Source organism: Myotis daubentonii, chromosome 1 (assembly GCF_963259705.1).
Source record: "Myotis daubentonii chromosome 1, mMyoDau2.1, whole genome shotgun sequence".
NCBI classification, from domain to species: Eukaryota; Metazoa; Chordata; class Mammalia; order Chiroptera; family Vespertilionidae; genus Myotis; species Myotis daubentonii.
Genome location: NC_081840.1, coordinates 51567065 through 51586624, shown reverse-complemented (window position 1 = coordinate 51586624; position 19560 = coordinate 51567065). Strand labels below are relative to the sequence as shown.

The window sequence follows — 19560 nt, the reverse complement described above, 5'->3', positions numbered from 1 at the left end:
AAAAGATCACAATTTGTCCACTTGTCAGAGTCTGAAAGAAAAGAGCTTCCATTTATCCAACAAACATTTAATGAGTATAAATTACACACCAAGCTCTTATCTTTCATAGATACAGGAGTGTTAAGTGAAACTTAAGAAACAAAGAGAAGGCATTCAAAAGTTTATTTACCAATCTAATTTGTTATGTATCAATTATAATAGTTTTTTATTTAATAATCTAAATAAATAAAAAGGACCTATAGGATAACAAAATGATAAAACAAGAGTTACCCAAATAAACTGTGAAGGAAAAGGGACAAGACATGTACTCAAGCCCTAACTGGTTTGGCTCAGTGGATAGAGCGTCGGCCTGTGGACTGGGAGGTCCCAGGTTCGATCCCGACCAAGGGCACATGCCCAGGTTGTGGGCTTGATCCCCACTAAGGGGCGTGCAGGAGGCAGTCAATCAATGATTCTCTCTCATCATTGATGTTGTTTTTTTTATTATTGATTTTTTACAGAGAGGAAGGGAGAAGGATAGAGAGTTAGAAACATCGATGAGAGCGAAACATCAATCAGCTGCCTCCTGCACACTCCCTACTGGGGATGTGCCCACAACCCAGGTACATGCCCTTGACCTGAATCGAACCTGGGATCCTTGCGTCCACAGGCTGACGCTCTATCCACTGAGCCAAACCAGTTAGGGCTCATCATTGATGTTTCTATCTCTCCCTCTCCCTTCCTCTCTGAAATCATTAAGGAAATATATATTTTTAAAAACTAAAAATGTTAAAAAAAAGACATGTACTCAAGTCTCTTCAGACATAAAATAATCTTTGTTATTTCTAAAGATTCCCAGAAAAAAGTCAACTATCTAATCCTTTCAGTGAATGTTCCAATGTTTAACTCTCATGCTCAGCAAACAGACTAGAGACTTCCTATGGGTCACAAAACCATGTGGGACCCACAATTCCTTGTGGTGATACTGATTATGCCATCCTGCAGGGCAGAGAGCTTCCGTTCTATCCTTCAGAAGATAACATAGTCTGGACTTGGACTAAACGTTCTGTTCTTCAACACCCCATGTGCCACCTCTCAACACCAATCTGCCAAAAGGAAAGCAGCTGAGTACTAATCTTTTAGTTTCTTAAGCTCTGCCTGGGCTGGCATGATAAAATACCAATGAAACCTAAAAACATTATAGCCTCAAAGTGAATGTGAACAATTTTTATTCTTTTCCATATAAATAATGACATTTAAGAAATCTGCTTCACTCATCTAGCAAATGTATAATGAATCCTTACCATATGCTAAGCCCTGTGACAATACTGCATCTCTGTTGTTCACGTTTCATGAGCTATGTGGCAACCTAGGACTTTAGAGTACCATAGCAATCCTCCATTTACAACATATTAGAATGACAAAGTAGAAATTTTCTGTTACAAGTCTTTTCAAAAGTAGTCATTACATAACACTGATTGAAAAAAAATGGTTGCCAAACTTTAGCAACACCATCACCTACTGGCTCAGTGGATCCAGGGTGGTTTGATAATTTGCATTTCTATTAAGTTCCCAGGTGATGATGATGCTGCTGGTTAGGGGACTAAACTTTTGATCCACTGCTCTAGGTCAAGGGATGGCAAACATCCTATATAATAAAGGCCTAATATGCTGTCTGGTTGACCAGTAGGCCGTTCAACTAATCAAAGCTGATATGCTAAGGCTGCTCAACCACTCACTATGACAAGCACTGACGACAAAGGGGACAGACAGTTGACTGGTCGACCAGTCACTATGACGTGCACTGACCACGAGGGGGCAGACGCTCTGACTGGTAGGTTAGTTTGCTGCTGGGGTCCGGCTGATTGGGACTGAGTGAGATGGGCTGGATACGCCCTGAAGCCCTCCCACGGTCGTCCTCTCCCCCCTCCCCTCCCCCCCCCCCGGGTCTGGCCAACCTCCCACATCTCTCCCCAGCCCCAATCGTGCACTGGTGGGGTCCCTAGGCCTAGCCTGTACCCTCTCACAATCCGGGACCCCTCTGGGGACGTCCGAGAGCCAGTTTCAGCCCTATCCCACAGAGGAAGCGCTGCTCAGCCAAAAGCCAGGCTCACGGCTGGCAAGAGCAGTGGTGGTGGCGGGAGCCTTTCCCGTCTCCACAGCAGCACTAATGATGTCCAACTGACAGCTTAGCCATCAGTGAGATATCCCCCGAGGGCTCCTGAACTGCAAGAGGGCGCAGGCCAGGCTGAGGGACTCTCACCCGAGTGTACAAATTTCGTACACTGGGCCTCTAGTTTCCTATAAAAGGCCAGATAAATAAATATTTTAGGCTTTGTGGGGCCATTACAGTCTCTGTTGCAACTACTCAAAGTGCAAAAGCAGCCATAGACCATATGTAACCAAATGGTGTGGCTACGTTCCAATAAATTATTTATGGACACTGAAATCTGAATTTCAAATATTTTTCAAAAGCATGTTATTTTGATAATATCTTTTGATTTTTTTTATAACTATTTTAAAAAGTAAAACCATTTTTAGTTTGTGAGCCATACAAAAACAGGCAGTGGGCTCGATTTGGCTCAAGAGCCATAGTTTGCCAAACCCTGTTTAGATGAATGGTTTTCAATCCTGGCTCCTCATCAGAAATACTTAATAGCCCATCCCAAGAGATTCTGAATTAATGGGTCTAAGCCCTAAGGTGATTCTCATGTACAACCAGGAATGAGATCTACTGCTCTTAATGTTCCCCCAAGTGACTTCTTAGGATATTTATGGTTTAATAAGCCTTACATGAATAAAGATTTCTGGGATCATGTAAGTTTAAAAACAAGGTTAAAAAGTTTTTTATTGCATTATTTCTAACAATATCCTCACAAATCTATAAGAGGGGATATAATAATCTGATTTCCAGATTAATTTGACCACTAAACCCATGGATCTAGTATTCTATGAAGCAACTGGGAAACACTGCTCTAAATCTTTCATAAAGAATACCAGATACTTAATACTTAATTTCATATAAGTATAGTAAAATATGAGAGCAGAAATCAGTTGAAAAATTGAATACAGTTGGTTACTATCAAAACAAAAATTTTAAAAGTCCAACTCCTATAAATCTGAACAAATTAAAAATTCAAAAAGCCACAAATAACAGGCAATTATTTTAAAAGGGACAGGAAACTACAATGAATCTGGAAAAAAAAATCAAGATCAAAGATGGTTGTGTACAACATCAAACATAACTCAAAACATGTAGAAAATCTGAACACATCAATAACTCTGGAAGAAACTGAAAAAGAATTATCAATGCCCTCAAACCTCCATTTAAAGAAAAGGAGATAATAATACAGGGTCTCAATAGATTTACTGGTGAATGCTCTCAAACTTTTCAAGAACTTGATAACTCCTCAATAAATCCAAAGGATTTTAGCATTATCTACTGGCTAGATAGATACACAGTAGGCACTCAAGAAATATAGTAAACAAATTTAAAAATGGGCAAAGGACCTAAATAAACACTTCTCAAAAGCGGACATATAGAAGGCCAAGAGGCATATGAAAAAATGCTCAAAATCACTAATCATCTGAGAGATGCAAATCAAAACAACCATGAGGTACCACTTCACACCTGTAAGAATGGTTATTATCAACAGATCAACAAACAACATGTGCTAGGGAGGATGCAGAGAAAAAGGAACACTCTAGCACTGCTGGTGGGAATGCAGACTGGTGCAGCCTCTGTGGAAAACAGTATGGAGTTTCCTAAAAAAATTAAAATTGAAACTTCCATTTGACCCAGTAATCCCATTTCTAGGAATATATCCCAAGAAATCAGAAACACCAACCAATGAGAAAGAACATATGCACCCCTATGTTCATAGCAGTGCAATTTACAATAGCTAAGATTTGCTACCAGCCTAAGTGCCCATCAGCAGATGAGTGGATTAAAAAATGGTGATACATCTACACAATGGAATACTACACAACTGTATAAAAGAAAAAACTCTTACCATTTACAACAGCATGGATGGACCTGGAGAGCATTATGCTAAGCGAAATAAGCCAGCCAGACAAAGGTAAGTATCACACAATCTCACTCATTTGTAGATTATAATGAACATAAACTGATGAACAAAAATAGATCCTGAGATATAGAAGCATCGAACAGACGGTCCAATTTCAGAGGGATGGAGGGGGAGGGTTGATGGGAGGGGAAGATAGGAGGGTAAGAGATCAACCAAAGAACTTGTATGCATATAAGCATCACCAATGGATACAGACAATGGGGGGAGGGGGGAGGAGTAAAGGCTGGGACTGGAGAGTGGGGGCAGGCTGGGAGAGGACAATGGGGGAAAAAGGGACATATGTAATACTTTAAATAATAAAGAATTTTTTTAAAAAAAGAAATAGAGCCCTAACTGGTTTGGCTCAGTGGATAGGGCATCAGCCTGCAGACTGAAAGGTTCCAGGTTTGATTCCGGTCAAGGGCATGTACCTTGGTTGCAGGCACATCCCCAGCAGGAGGTGTGCAGGAGGCAGCTGATCAATGTTTCTCTCTCATCAATGTTTCTCACTCTCTATCTCTCTCCCTTCCTCTCTATAAAAAAATCAATAAAATGTATTTTAAAAAAATAGAGTAAACATATTTTTGAGAAATATGTTCAAAACACTGTTGAAAACAACTTTATTCCAGAAAAGAAAGTAAAAGTCCATCATTTCCATGATACCAGTAGCAATCAGTAACTCATGCCCTGAAGTATTAAATAAACTACTAAGATTCTTCCTACTCTACCTACCCTACATGAGGAGAAAAGATGCAACAATATATAACAGAAAGGAGACAAAAAGTTACCAGGGACCACTGAAAAGAAAAGTGAGTGAAACTAACCCAATTTCTATCATACCTTCTTACACCAGAGCATCCTATATGACTAACTGAAATGCCACTTTCTGGACATGATGAAAGACCAAAGCATGAGCTATTAATGTAACAAAATAAACTCTGCTGTGCAAGTGAACTCTGCAGGTAACACAAATGAGACAAACAACTTACAGGGAACTAGAAGTTTGTTACCTTATGTTTGACATGGTTAATGTACACAAATGCAGCCACAGCCTAGTGGTACCATTCAGGCATTATGGACCATGCTATCCAAAAGTGTTCATGTGAATATCAACAATGAAATAAAACAAAAGCATTCTACATTCAAGGCAAACTTATAGAAACCTAAAAGTGCCTGATTAATGAGTTCCAGAGCACAAGAAAATACTTCACGTTGCTAATTTATTGTAATCAGCATTTCACTAAATCCTCAAATCTAAAAATGAAAAGAGGTTTTAAAAATACTTTAAATAGCCCTGGCCAGTTTGTCTCAGTAGGTAGATTGTCGGCCAGAGAACTGAAGGGTCTCGGGTTTGGTTCTGGTCAAGGGCACGTAGCTCATTTCCAGACTCAATCTCTGGCTTTGGTTGGGGTGCATGAGGGAGGCAACCAGTTGATGTGTCTTTCTCACACTGATGTTTCTCTCTCTGAGTCTCTCCCCCTCCCTTCCACTCTCTCTAAAAATCAATGGGAAAATATCCTTGGGTGAGGATTAACAACAAAAAGAAATTACTTTAAATAAGAAGATCATTCCTATTAAATATTTTAATAGGAATAAATGAATGAGTTTTTGAAATTCTAAAAATTGAGTCAAGATTAAAGGTAATGAAGGAAAATGAAAAATATACTATTTTTAGATTACATAATAGCCTATCTAGAAAACCTAAAATATCTGGCACAACATATACTAAGTGGAACATAACTCTGAGATCACCATTATCAGATTTCTTTTCAGAAATAGTCCTCTATAGTAGACAAGTATGCTAGATCACAACTTCTTCTTTTTTTTTTTTTAAATATATTTTATTGATTTTTTACAGAGAGGAAGGGAGAGAGATAGTTAGAAACATCGATGAGAGAGAAACATCGATCAGCTGCCTCCTGCAGATCTCCTACTGCGGATATGCCCGCAACCCAGATACATGCCCTTGACCGGAATCGAACCTGGGACCTTTCAGTCCGCAGGCCGATGCTCTATCCACTGAGGCAAACCGGTTTCGGCACAACTTATCCTTTTTTAAAAATGTTTTTATTGATTTTTTAGAGAGTGAGGAAAAGAGAGGGAGAGAGAGATAGAAACATCAATGATGAGAGAGAAACATCAACCAGCTGCCTCCTGCACACCCCACGAAGGGGATCAAGCCTGCAACCCAGACATGTGCCCTGACCGGGAACTGAACTGGGGCTAGGTTCATCTTATTAATAAAGGTAATCTGAAAAAAGAGCTGGATCTGAATTGAAAATAGGGAAGTATAAGGCCAAGAAAGGTAAGTTACTTGAAGTCACAGAACTGACAAAGGCCAGAAGGATGATCTGAATCCTTGTGTAATTCCAAAACCTGTCTCATTCCACTTGTCACAAGGCACCTTTACTTTAACTGATATTTTCTGAACACCCATTATGCATCAAGTGCAGGAGTACAAAAATGAGTAATATATTTATGTTGTTTTTTTTTGTTTTTTTTTTAATTAAATCTTTATTGTTCAGATTATTACATTTGTTCCTTTTTTCCCCCCCCATAACTCCCCTCCTCCCAGTTCCCGCCCTACCCTCCGCCCTCACTCCCCACCCACTGTCCTCATCCATAGGTGCACGATTTTTGTCCAGTCTCTTCCCACATCTCCCACACCCCTTTCCCCCCCAAGAATAGTCAGTCCATTCCCTTTCTATGTCCCTGATTCTATTATAATCAACAGTTTATTCTGTTCATCAGATTATTTATTCACTTGATTCTTAGATTCACTTGTTGATAGATGCATATTTGTTGTTCATAATTTGTATCTTTACCTTTTTCTTCCTCTTCCTCTTCTTAAAGGATACCTTTCAGCATTTCATATAATCCTGGTTTGGTGGTGATGAACTCCTTTAGCTTTTCCTTATCTGTGAAGCTCTTTATCTGACCTTCAATTCTGAATGATAGCTTTGCTGGATAAAGTAATCTTGGTTGTAGGTTCTTGGTATTCATCACTTTGAATATTTCTTGCCACTCCCTTCTGGCCTGCAAAGTTTCTGTTGAGAAATCAGCTGACAGTCGTATGGGTATTCCCTTGTAGGTAACTGAGTTTCTTTCTCTTGCTGTTTTTAAGATTCTCTCTTTATCTTTTGCTCTTGGCATTTTAATGATGATGTGTCTTGGTGTGGTCCTCTTTGGATTCCTTTTGTTTGGGGTTCTCCGCGCTTCTTGGACCTGTAAGTCCATTTCTTTCACCAGGTGGGGGAAGTTTTCTGTCATTATTTCTTCAAATAGGTTTTCAATATCTTGCTCTCTCTCATCTTCTGGCACCCCTATAATTCTGATGTTGGTACGCTTGAAGCTGTCCCAGAGGCTCCTTACACTATCCTCGCATTTTTGGATTCTTTTTTCATTTTGCTTTTCCGGTTGGATGTTTTTTGCTTCCTCGCATTTCAAATCATTGACTTGATTCTTGCGCTCCTCTGGTCTGCTGTCGGGCGTCTGTATAATATTCGTTATTTCAGTCCGTGTGTGCTTAATTTCTAGTTGGTTCCCCAATATAAGATCGAGGGTCTTATTAGTTTTCGTGTAGATCTCATTAAGTTTATCGGCAGCTTCTAAACAGTTCTTGAGAGACCTTAAAAGTGTGGTTCTGAACTCTATTTCTTCCATTGACAATTTTGTCCTGTTTCTTTGTCTCCGCATTTTGTTATGCTTCCTTGGTGCACCCCCTAGTGGTCTTTGTTCGCAGTCTTATAGTTAAATCTTGATTGTTGTAGCTAATTCCAGGGAGGGTTTGACCTCCAGGCCAAGTGGCTATGAGAATCAGCTGTGTCAGCAGTGAGAGAACTTCTGTCCTCTAGGGAGGTGCTAATCTAGCCTTTGCCTGAGGCTATCCGGCAAATGCCTCTGTGCAGGGCTTGGGCAGGGCGGGTTGAACAGGATCAACAGGGTGGGCCGGAGAGAGCAGTTATGGCGGCTCTCAGTCCTGTCCCCAGGGGCTCTGCCTCTCTGAGTCCCAGCACCCGCTGCAAAGCTCGGAGAGAAAGCTGCACTCGCTCTGACCGAAGCCAGACAGTCCCGCTTCTCCCGCCTGAGTCTGGGTCCCTAAAGACTCGCCCGGATCTGGAGCTCAGAGTCTGCGACTCCCTCCCGATTGAAAACAACAACCGCGCCCTCCGCCGCCAGCCCACTCCGCGCACTCCGCACCTCAGAATTTGACTTCAGCACTGCGCCTCCTCTGAGTGTCCGTATGCGTTTCTCTTTCCTCCTAGTTGTAGGACTTCCACTCAGCCAGCGCCCCTGTGGTTCTGGGTGATGTCCCTTCCGTTTTTTGGTTTCACTTTTGAAGTAGTTGTTCAAAGCAGCAAACTCCGGCGTTAACCTATGCCGCCATCTTGGTTCTCCAATATATTTATGTTTTAAAGATACCTAAGTTAGCTCTAGCTGGTTTGGCTCAGTGGACAGAGCACTGTGGCGTGGAGGGTCCCAGGTTTGATTCCATCAAGGGCACATGCCCAGATTGTGGGCTCCATCCCCAGTAGGAGGCGGGCAGGAAGCAGCCAATCAATGATTCTCTCTCATCATTGATGTTTCTATCTCTCTCTCTCTCTCTCCCCCTCTCCCTTCCTCTCTGAAACCAATAAAAATATATTTTAAAAAAATAAAGATAGCCCAGCCGGGTGTAGCTCGGCAGTTGAGCGTCGACCCCGGAACTGAGAGGTCACCGGTTTGATTCCCGGTCAGGGCATATGCCCAGGTTGCGGGCTCGATCCCCAGTGAGGGGCGTGCAGGAGGCAGCCGATAAATGATTCTCTCTCATCATTGATGTTTCTATCTCTCTTTCCCTCTCCCTTCCTCTCTGAAATCAATAAAAATATATTTTTTTAAAAAAATAAAAATAACTAAGTTAAAAGAATTGCCCAATTATTTGGTTTAAAATCTAGGTCTCCTAATTCCAACTTCAATGATCCCTCCACCACATAATCATCATATATCTAAAAACCACATATTACTCTTTCTATGTGTAATAAACACCATTTAATGCTGGAGCTAATTCCAAAATTGTTAGTGTAGAAAGTTGTTATTCTAAAAGTACCCAAAAGAGGGACAATCCACACAAACAACTTTTTGGTGTGCTTTTGAGGCATATTCAGTCCTGAATACACACACAAAAGGTGAGGAATAATTGGAAAAGGGGGGAAAGAGGAAGAGGTGAGTTCTAAGTCAATTTCCAAAGCAAACTCTTTCAGTTTGGGTATAGCACATTATCAAATACATCACTTGCAAGCTTTCTACTTATATTTCAATGTAATCATTTAGAAACATGAATATTTAAGTGACTTAAGATAGTCATTCTCAGAAATCTTCTAAGAAAATTTCAGGTAATTTAACATCTGTACAACTTAGAGAAATGTGGGCTTAAAAATAATACAGTTCAGTGGATTTATGTTGGAATGAACATCCATAATCATTAACGAATCTGCAAAAGGCTCTGTATCTGATCTTACCCTGTTCAACAGTCCTATCACGGACAAGATGAAGACCCAGAAATTATACTGAAACACCAGAAAAAACCTTCAGAAAATCACCAATTTCTCTTTCATCTCTCCTGTTCAGCAAAGTAGAACCCGCAGCTGGCTATCTGTCATATTGAGACAAGGGAGAAGTATAAAAAGCAAGCAGGGCTTTCCAAAACAACTAGAGGAAAAACTCCCATGAAAATGCCCTAAGCATATGGACCAAAGCAGGAAGTAACCCATCAGGACAGGAACTAGGGAGCAGAGTAAAACAGAATGACTCCCATCACCTACCAACCAATCTATGAATGATATACATGCAGATATTCTGATCACTTTAGAAGAAATTAATACCCAGGGATATTTGAACTTTAAAATCATTCTTGAGATAAAGTAATTCCAGTATAAACAGAAAAGTGATTTTCTCATAACATTGGTGACCTCTGACTAAGTAAAATTATGATCAAAACATTTTAAGATAAGGATCCTTTATAAATAAAAACAACTTACCACAATCCATTCAGCAATGTTTTCATAGAGCTCTGGACTAAAAATTGCTTTTTTAAGCCTAGCTAAAGGACCATCAGCATCTACTAATCTGCACCGCATAAAAACATCACAGTAGCCTCTAAAATCATTGCAAGGGGATCCAGGTTGCAGGGTGATGGTTCGACCCATGAAATGTTTGCTCCATTGCACAGACCCTGTACTGGCACAAGTTGATAGGTCCACTGGAAAAGAAGTACGAAATATAAGTTGAAGATCAGATTTTCTAGGGGACTAGCTGCGGAGAAAGGGAGGAGGAAGAAACTGCCTAAAATCATTATCATGACATGTTACAAAGACTTTCATTAGTGAAGCTAAATAACACTACTGGGAATTCACCTTAAATGTTACAATATAAGTAAACAACCAGCAACTCTTTACTTAGTGGCTACAATAGCTTTAAAATCTAACAGTGTTTATATTAATTGCCATAAAGCTGGCCGGTTTTTGTCTAGTTTACCATTTTAAAAACACTGTAGGGACCTAATACTAAAACACAATGCTATGCTACATCTAAAGTTTTTCTTTCTCAAGATGATCAGGTTAGTTGAAATTATCTATGCAAAGTATATGTAAGAGTTTAACACTTAAAATAGAAGAGAAAATAAGGTTCTTAAAACAAATTTTATACTCCTCTAGTATTTTTAAAAGCCTTACTCTTCTTCATACAGCAGACATGGCATAATTCCTTATCATCTTTGCTATCAGAACTGGCACAGGTACACTCCTCCAAGCCATATTTCTCACAGATAGAGCCTGCACATTGCTGAAAGGAAAATAGAAAATCAATTATTTAATCCCTAAATAGTCAAGCCTATTGTGCACAGTAATAGACAGGCAGATATAAGCCTCCAATGGTAAAATAATTAAGGAGAAACATAAGCTGGGGGGGAAAGCATAAATTAGTATCAGAAACGGATAATATAAACATATTTGAAAAAGAATAAGTGCAAATAAGATAGGAAATCTTTTAAAGAAATAGCAACTTAAAATATCAAGATCTTTACAAAGCAAAAATAGAAAAAGAGAGTAGATAAACATCAATTTTATGTTAGTTATTATGGCTCCTTTATAAGAAGAGAAAAATGAAATTTTCCTCATATTGGTTCTTTCCTCATTTAGGTTACTTCCTAAAAGTAACCATTTAGTCAAGAAAGCTTCAAAGGCTTTATATTCTTTTATTTAGGCTACTAAAAAGATATTAATTTATAGAACTTAAAAGCAGTACAAAGTCACATGACTAGTTGTACAACTATTTCTCTCTAGAGAATACCAAACACACACAGTGGAAAGGTAAAAGGCAAGTCAGTAACTAATAGGATGCCATCAACCATATAATACATTTTGGCTTTGTGGGGAAATAGATACTGAAACAGGAACTGAGATTAATTACTTTAACTATGCAGCTTTAAGTGTCAACAACTATTTTGATAAAGCAGGTTTTATAAAACTAAATTAAAAATATATACATCAAATGCTTACCCCATTAATGCATACTTGTGTGTGCCTATTACAGTCTGTGAAGTTTGGTTTAGGGTCAGATGCTGGGCAGAGGGCTGTAATGCCATTACATATTCCTTCTTTTGCACAGTCTGAATCATCCCGACATTTTTCAGTTTTTGACTTGAATATACACTGTGCTGTACAACAGGGACCTTGGCTTGGACTAAAAGAAACATTACATGATTAAAGAAAATTGCTAGGATATTTCTTATATATATAGATATGGTCCTAATTTTTAAAATATAAATCTTATCTTCTAAATAGTATGTTATTGATATACAACTTCAAATATTGGAATAAAAGGCTACTAAATTTCAACATTCTAATAAGCATAGAAAAGTGATTGTCTCATTTTTATAAGCAAGGCATTCTTATTCTATTTGTCATTAGTGAAAGGCTATAATAGAAAATGGATTTAGTATTAGGCAAGTTACCAGTGTTCTTCATAATTACATCATACATTAGTCAATTTATCAATTTTCTCACATTTATATGCTAAAATCAAAGTAGGAAAAACAAACCAGTATTGCACAAACAATATTCTATTGCTTGTGTCAATTACTACCAAAGTAATATGACAAGTGAAATAATTATATGATACTAAGTTATAAGAGTGCATGAGATCCACCAGCTGATATGGCTCATTGGTTGAGCATCAACCGATGAACCAGGAGGTCAGGGTTCGATTCCCATTCAGGGCACATGCCCAGATTGCAGACTTGATCCCCAGTAGAGGGCATGCAGGGGATAGCTGATCAATGATTCTCTCTCATCGTTGATGTTTCTATTTCTCTCTCTCCTTCTCCCTTTCTTCTGAAATCAATAAAAATATATATTTTAAAAAGAGTATATGGAATCCATATTACTTAAATATTTAAAATTAAGATCCTAAAAATATGGATGATAATATTTTTAAAGTTAAAAACTAAATAAAATGCATTACTGAGCATCTTTTGCATGTCCTTTTTTTTAACACCCACCACACAAATTACAATTACATATAGTTCAATTTGCCAACAACAGTGCACTAACCAATGCTATGGAATAGGAAAAAAAAAATTCATACATATATGTGTGTGTGTGTGTGTGTGTGTGTGTGTGAAAAAAACACAAATAAAGCAAACCAACAACAAATAAAGATAAAGTTTCAAAAGCATATGCATCTCTTAATTTGTTTTAAATCTGCCATAACTGCCTTCAGGTGACTTTATAGGAACATAAACATGACTGGAATTAGCAAGGCACCTGCACTGTTTCCCAGGTCTTAGCTTGCATTTTTTCCCCTCTTGCTGGTTTGCATCATAGCAGCACTCATCTTTACACTGGTCACTATAGCCACAATCACATTCTTCACCTTGCTCTACCATTCCATTTCCACAAATAGGTTGGCCAGACTCTGAGGAAAATAAACAAGACAAAGTAAACATTGTATGCACACATTAATTTGATTTAAAATTCACAAACTCTTTGGAGACAGGAAAACTTTTGACAGGAAAAGTAGAAGAACCTAGAAATGTGGAAATTAAGAGACCTATTACTAACACTGGTTCAGTCATTAACTAGCAATGTGGTCTGGGCAATTTGCTTCCCCGTTTTTGGGCCTTTGTGTCTTCATCTGTATAGTGAGGGGATTTGACCTGATGATCTCTTCTAAGGTGCCTTCTAGAAGTGGTAACATCCTATTTAGGCCATACCATACGGAGTTTTACTGAACAGTGACAGCACTATTTATATTACACAGATACAAATTAAGTTAGTGATTCATCAATCAGAAACAAGTTAAACTTTTTTTGTTAGACAGAAAATTTCAAAACTACACAGAAGCAGTAACAGAATAAGCACAATGAACTCCTATGTACAAATCACTCAGCTTTAATAACTATCAATAAACAACTCCGCCTAGCATACTCAATTGTTCTTGTAAATAAGGGGCGGGGAACCTTTTTTCTGCCAAGGGCCCTTTGGATATTTATGTCATTCGCGGGCCATGCAGAATTATCAACTTAAAAATTAGCCTGCTTGAGAGAGAGGACCCAAATAAATAAAATCAGAAACAATAGAGGCGAAATAACAACAGACCCCACAGAAATACAAATGATTGTTAAAAAATACTATGGACAGCTTTACTCCAACAAACTAGACAACCTGGAGGAAATGGACAAATTCCTAGAAAAATACAACATTCCAAAACTCAATCAGGAAGAATCTAAAAATCTCAACAGGCCAATAACTATGGAAGAAATTGAAGCAGTCATCAAAAAGCTTCCATCAAACAAAAGCCCAGGACCAGATGGCTTCACAGGGGAGTTTTACCAAACATTCAAGGAAGAACTAAAACCTATCCTCCTCAGACTACTACAAAAAATTCAAGAGGAAGGAACACTTCCAAGCTCATTCTATGAAGCCAGCATCACCCTAATACCAAAACCAGGTAAAGACAACACAATGAAAGAGAATTACAGGCCAATATCCCTCATGAACATAGATGCCAAAATCCTCAACAAAATCTTAGCAAATCGGATCCAGCAGTACATCAGAAAGATCATACACCATGGCCAAGTAGGATTTATCCCAGGGATGCAAGGATGGTACAATATCCGCAAATCAATAAACGTGATACATCACATAAACAAATTGAAAGAAAAAAACCACATGGTCATATCAATTGATGCAGAAAAAGCATTTGACAAAATTCAACACCCATTTTTGATAAAAACTCTCAGCAAGGTGGGAGTAGAAGGATCATACCTCAACATAATAAAAGCCATATATGACAGGCCCACAGCCAACATCATACTCAACGGACAAAAACTAACACCATTTCCCCTAAGAACAGGAACAAGACAGGGATGCCCCCTCTCACCACTCCTGTTCAACATAGTACTGGAAGTGTTAGCCATTGCAATTCGGCAAGAAGAAGAAATAAAAGGCATCCAAATTGGAAAAGAGGAAGTAAAACTGTCCTTATTTGCAGACGACATGATATTATACATACAAAACCCTAGAGATTCCATCAAAAAGCTACTAGACTTAATACATGAATTTGGCAATGCAGCAGGATACAAAATTAACCCCAAGAAATCTGAGGCATTTCTATACACCAATAGTGAACTTTCAGAAAGAGAGATTATAAAAATTAGCCTGCTATATTTGGCTAACTCACCCCTAATGCCTTGGTAGGGTCAGACCAAATGATTTTGCAGGCCTTATACATCCCTGAGGCCAAACATTCCCCACCCCAATTGTAAATACTCCAGGATGAATCTAAGACATAAGTTTTTTCTTTTAAAAATCTAACTATAGGGGAGAACCAAGATGGCGGCATAGGTTAACGCCGGAGTTTGCTGCTTTGAACAACTACTTCAAAAGTGAAACTAAAAGACGGAACGGACATCACCCAGAACCACAGGAACGCTGGCTGAGTGGAAGTCCTACAACTAGGAGGAAAGAGAAACGCATATGGACACTCAGAGGAGGCGCAGTGCTGAAGTCAAATTCTGAGGTGCGGAGTGCGCAGTGCGGGCTGGCAGCGGAGGGCGTGGTTGGCGTTTTCAATCGGGAGGGAGTCGCAGACTCTGAGCTCCAGATACAGGCGAGTCTTTAGGGACCCAGACTCAAACGGGAGAAGCGGGACTGTCTGGCTTCGGTCAGAGCGAGTGCAGCTTTCTCTCCGAGCTTTGCAGCGGGTGCTGGGACTCAGAGAGGCAGAGCCCCTGGGGACAGGACTGAGAGCCGCCATAACGGCTCTCTCCGGCCCACGCTGTTGATCCTGTGCGACCCGCCCTGCCCAAGCCCTGCACAGAGGCATTTGCCAGATAGCCTCAGGCAAAGGCTAGATTAGCACCTCCCTAGAGGACAGAAGTTCTCTCACTGCTGACACAGCTGATTCTCACAGCCACTTGGCCTGGAGGTCAAACCCTCCCTGGTATTAGCTACAACAATCAAGGTTTAACTATAAGACTGCGAACAAAGACCACTAGGGGGTGCACCAAGGAAGCATAACAAAATGCGGAGACAAAGAAACAGGACAAAATTGTCAATGGAAGATATAGAGTTCAGAACCACACTTTTAAGGTCTCTCAAGAACTGTTTAGAAGCCGCCGATAAACTTAATGAGATCTACAACAAAACTAATGAGACCCTCGATGTTATATTGGGGAGCCAACTAGAAATTAAGCATACACGGACTGAAATAACGAATATTATACAGACTCCCGACAGCAGACCAGAGGAGCGCAAGAATCAAGTCAATGATTTGAAATGCGAAGAAGCAAAAAACACCCAACCGGAAAAGCAAAATGAAAAAAGAATCCAAAAATGCGAGGATAGCGTAAGGAGCCTCTGGGACAGCTTCAAGCGTACCAACATCAGAATTATAGGGGTGCCAGAAGATGAGAGAGAGCAAGATATTGAAAACCTATTTGAAGAAATAATGACAGAAAACTTCTCCTACCTGGTGAAAGAAATGGACTTACAGGTCCAAGAAGCAAAGAGAACCCCAAACAAAAGGAATCCAAAGAGGACCACACCAAGACACATCATAATTAAAATGCCAAGAGCAAAAGATAAAGAGAGAATCTTAAAAACAGCAAGAGAAAGAAACTCAGTTACCTACAAGGGAATACCCATAGGACTGTCAGCTGATTTCTCAACAGAAACTTTGCAGGCCAGAAGGGAGTGGCAAGAAATATTCAAAGTGATGAATACCAAGAACCTACAACCAAGATTACTTTATCCAGCAAAGCTATCATTCAGAATTGAAGGTCAGATAAAGAGTTTCACAGATAAGGAAAAGCTAAAGGAGTTCATCACCATCAAACCAGGATTGTATGAAATGCTGAAAGGTATCCTTTAAGAAGAGGAAGAGGAAGAAAAAGGTAAAGATACAAATTATGAACAACAAATATGCATCTATCAACAAGTGAATCTAAGAATCAAGTGAATAAATAATCTGATGAACAGAATGAACTGGTGATTATAATAGAATCAGGGACATAGAAAGGGAATGGACTGACTATTCTTGGGGGGGAAAGGGGTGTGGGGGGTGCGGGAAGAGACTGGACAAAAATCGTGCACCTATGGATGAGGACAGTGGGTGGGGAGTGAGGGCGGAGGGTGGGGCGGGAACTGGGAGGAGGGGAGTTATGGGGGGGAAAAAAGAGGAACAAATGTAATAATCTGAACAATAAAGATTTAATTAAAAAAAAATCTAACTATAATACCATTATCATATCTGACAAAATTAGCCATATGCTTAATTGCATCTAATTGCCAATCCATGTTCAGTTTTACTCAACTATCTCTTTATAACTGGTTTATCTGAACCAAGTTCTACAAAAGGCTCCCCAACACCCTCTCCTGATGATTGCTTTTGGTTGACATGTGTCTTCAGTTCTTTTAATATATACCTCTTTTTTTTTTTTTTTTACATGCTTTATTCATTAAAGAAATTGGTCATTTTGTTCTGTGGAATTTCCCACATTCTATTTGCTGGTTGTATATTAGTCTATAAGTAATCATTTTTTAATTTACTTTAGTTTTGCTTCTCAACTAGACCAAGCTCCTTAAGGGAAGAACCATGTATTATTTATATCTTTTGTATTTCCACAGGGCCTATTAGTATTGGGTCAAATATCTTGGTTCATTAAGGTCATATTGCCTAGCCTAAGCACAGTGAATAATTTTGGAAAAAATTTTAGGATCTCTTTTCAAGTTATTTGATTTTGTCAATGAGGTTAAAATTAGAACAAGAATGCTACTCTTTGTAAGATCACAAAATTACAGAACTTCAGCACCTACAGGGAAATGATAAGAATCAAATGTCTTCATTTTACAGAAAAGGAAACTAACTTCCAGACAGTTTGTGACTTTCAGGAATCCATATACCCCAGTATGGGCAAAAGACTAAACCTAGGTCTATATCTAAAAATCTGGTGCTCTTTTCTTTCTACACCAAATCAATGTGGAAAACAGTTGTAGTACACAGGCTTCAAATGGAGAAATCAATTAGTACAAGGGAACACATCTAAAATGCAGGAACTCAACGTGAGAAATATCTAGAAAGTCTAGGTTTATATTCATAAAGTTCATTCCTATCTTTAACCACATCAAATATTAAAGGAAATGTTAGCAATAATTAGATCTCTATCCCTCTTTCATTTCATACCATCTCTTTTGTTTTATAAAAGTAGATGCATGCACATGCTTATACTAGTATATACTACGTAAACAATAATGGTTTTTCTAAAGTCTAGTAATAATCAGTTTGTAATTCATGTGACATATAATTAAAAAGAAAGGAAAAATGGTAAAGTCAGGAAACCTATGATACAACATTCACTACATTAATTTCCATCTCACATAAAAATATTACTTCAATCAGCTACTTGCTAACTAACAGCTTACACACAGAAAGGATGCTATTTAAGTGCAAAAATTATCCTAGGTACATATTTCATTGTAAGAAACAAATTTCCTTCCCTTAACACCTGCAAAGCAATATGCTCATTTTTAAAACTCAAATTCAACCAGAAAGTTTATTGTGAAAACCCAGTTGAAAAATCAAGAATGTATGTAGCACTTCCACATTAAAAGCTTTACAAAAGCTACATTGATAATAAAAACAAAAATGATAACATCAGTATAATTTTAATCTACACTTTTAAAAGAAAGAGATGGACTTAAGTGAGAAAACCAATCAGTAAAAGTAAATATTGATCATTTGGACCTTATCAAAATTTAATCTTTGGTCTGGGAAATATTCTGTGAAAAAAGATTTAAAAGAGCAACCTATACACTGGGAGAAAATATTTGCAGATCAATATCTGATGAATGACAACTATCTAGACCAGGGGTGGGCAAACTTTTTGACTCGAGGGCCACAATGGGTTCTTAAACTGGACCAGAGGGCCGAAACAAAAGCATGGATGGAGTGTTTGTGTGAACTAATATAAATTCAAAGTAAACATCATTACATAAAAGGGTACGGTCTTTTTTTTTTTTTTTAGTTTTATTCATTTCAAACTGGCCGGATCCGGCCCGCGGGCCGTAGTTTGCCCACGGCTGCTGTAGATTCTTTCAAATTTTAAAAAATGAACTGTATATGTTAATAAACACTGACTTTACAATCATTCAAATTGTGTATACATTTTTTGGGACACCCTATATATCAAAAGCTGGATAAGAGGTCTCAGTCAAAAAATAAGCATTTTTAAAAGTTTGGAATCATCTATGGAAGATGAAGTCAAGGCAAAGATGTGCATATCATTCCTACAGGATCCAAGCAGGTAACAAAAATGAGTGAAATAGGCCATTTCTATTACCCACAGAAATGATGGGAACTGCACTGACTGGTAAGCCGTCTAAAGAGGGCAGCTACTTGTTCTACTATTCTGCAGACAATGGGAATGCAGCTAAGTAATGCCTGTTCAAGTCTTCCCAAAAATCAAGAAATCCATGAATTTTATTGAGAAATTTCCCCATTTTTCAATGTCAATCACTAGCTGAAACTTACAAACACTGCAAATCAAAGAAAACACATCTATAGGATAGTTCAGTCCAGAGGGCACTTCAAAGCTAATGTGTGAAAACTGCTTTCATAAAAGTATGAGGGTAATGAGTAAAAAATTCAAGCTTTGAGGTCAAACAGGCTTGTGTTTGAATGAATGATGCTAAAAAATTATTTCTTCAAGCCTGTTTCTTCAACTGTAAATATCACCACTCTCTCATAAATGATGAAAAAATCCTAAAACAATACCAGATACACAACAGACATTACAGAAATAGCCCTTACTCTCTCTACTTAACCCTGCAAGTCCTTAGGAAAATTTTAAATATAACAAATAATAACACACTTAAAGACCTTAAAAGTTATAAAAAGACATCAGAAAACAGAGGTGCCTGCCATGTCCATTGCTCTCAAACCCTGCTCCTCAGAGGTCCTGTAGAAATAGAGA

At 38.5% G+C, this 19560-nt stretch overlaps 1 protein-coding gene across 1 annotated transcript in view; it reads right to left on the bottom strand.

Annotated features, from left to right (window-relative positions):
* Positions 1-19560, bottom strand: part of ADAM10 (ADAM metallopeptidase domain 10) — a 168489-nt gene that overhangs the window by 16504 nt on the left and 132425 nt on the right. Inside the window, exons 11-14 of the mRNA XM_059699958.1 lie at positions 12851-13001; positions 11585-11768; positions 10760-10868; positions 10067-10287 (exon numbers count right to left, since the gene is read on the bottom strand). Coding sequence (XP_059555941.1) covers positions 10067-10287; positions 10760-10868; positions 11585-11768; positions 12851-13001 — 665 coding nt within the window. The remainder of the gene's footprint in view (positions 1-10066; positions 10288-10759; positions 10869-11584; positions 11769-12850; positions 13002-19560) is intronic.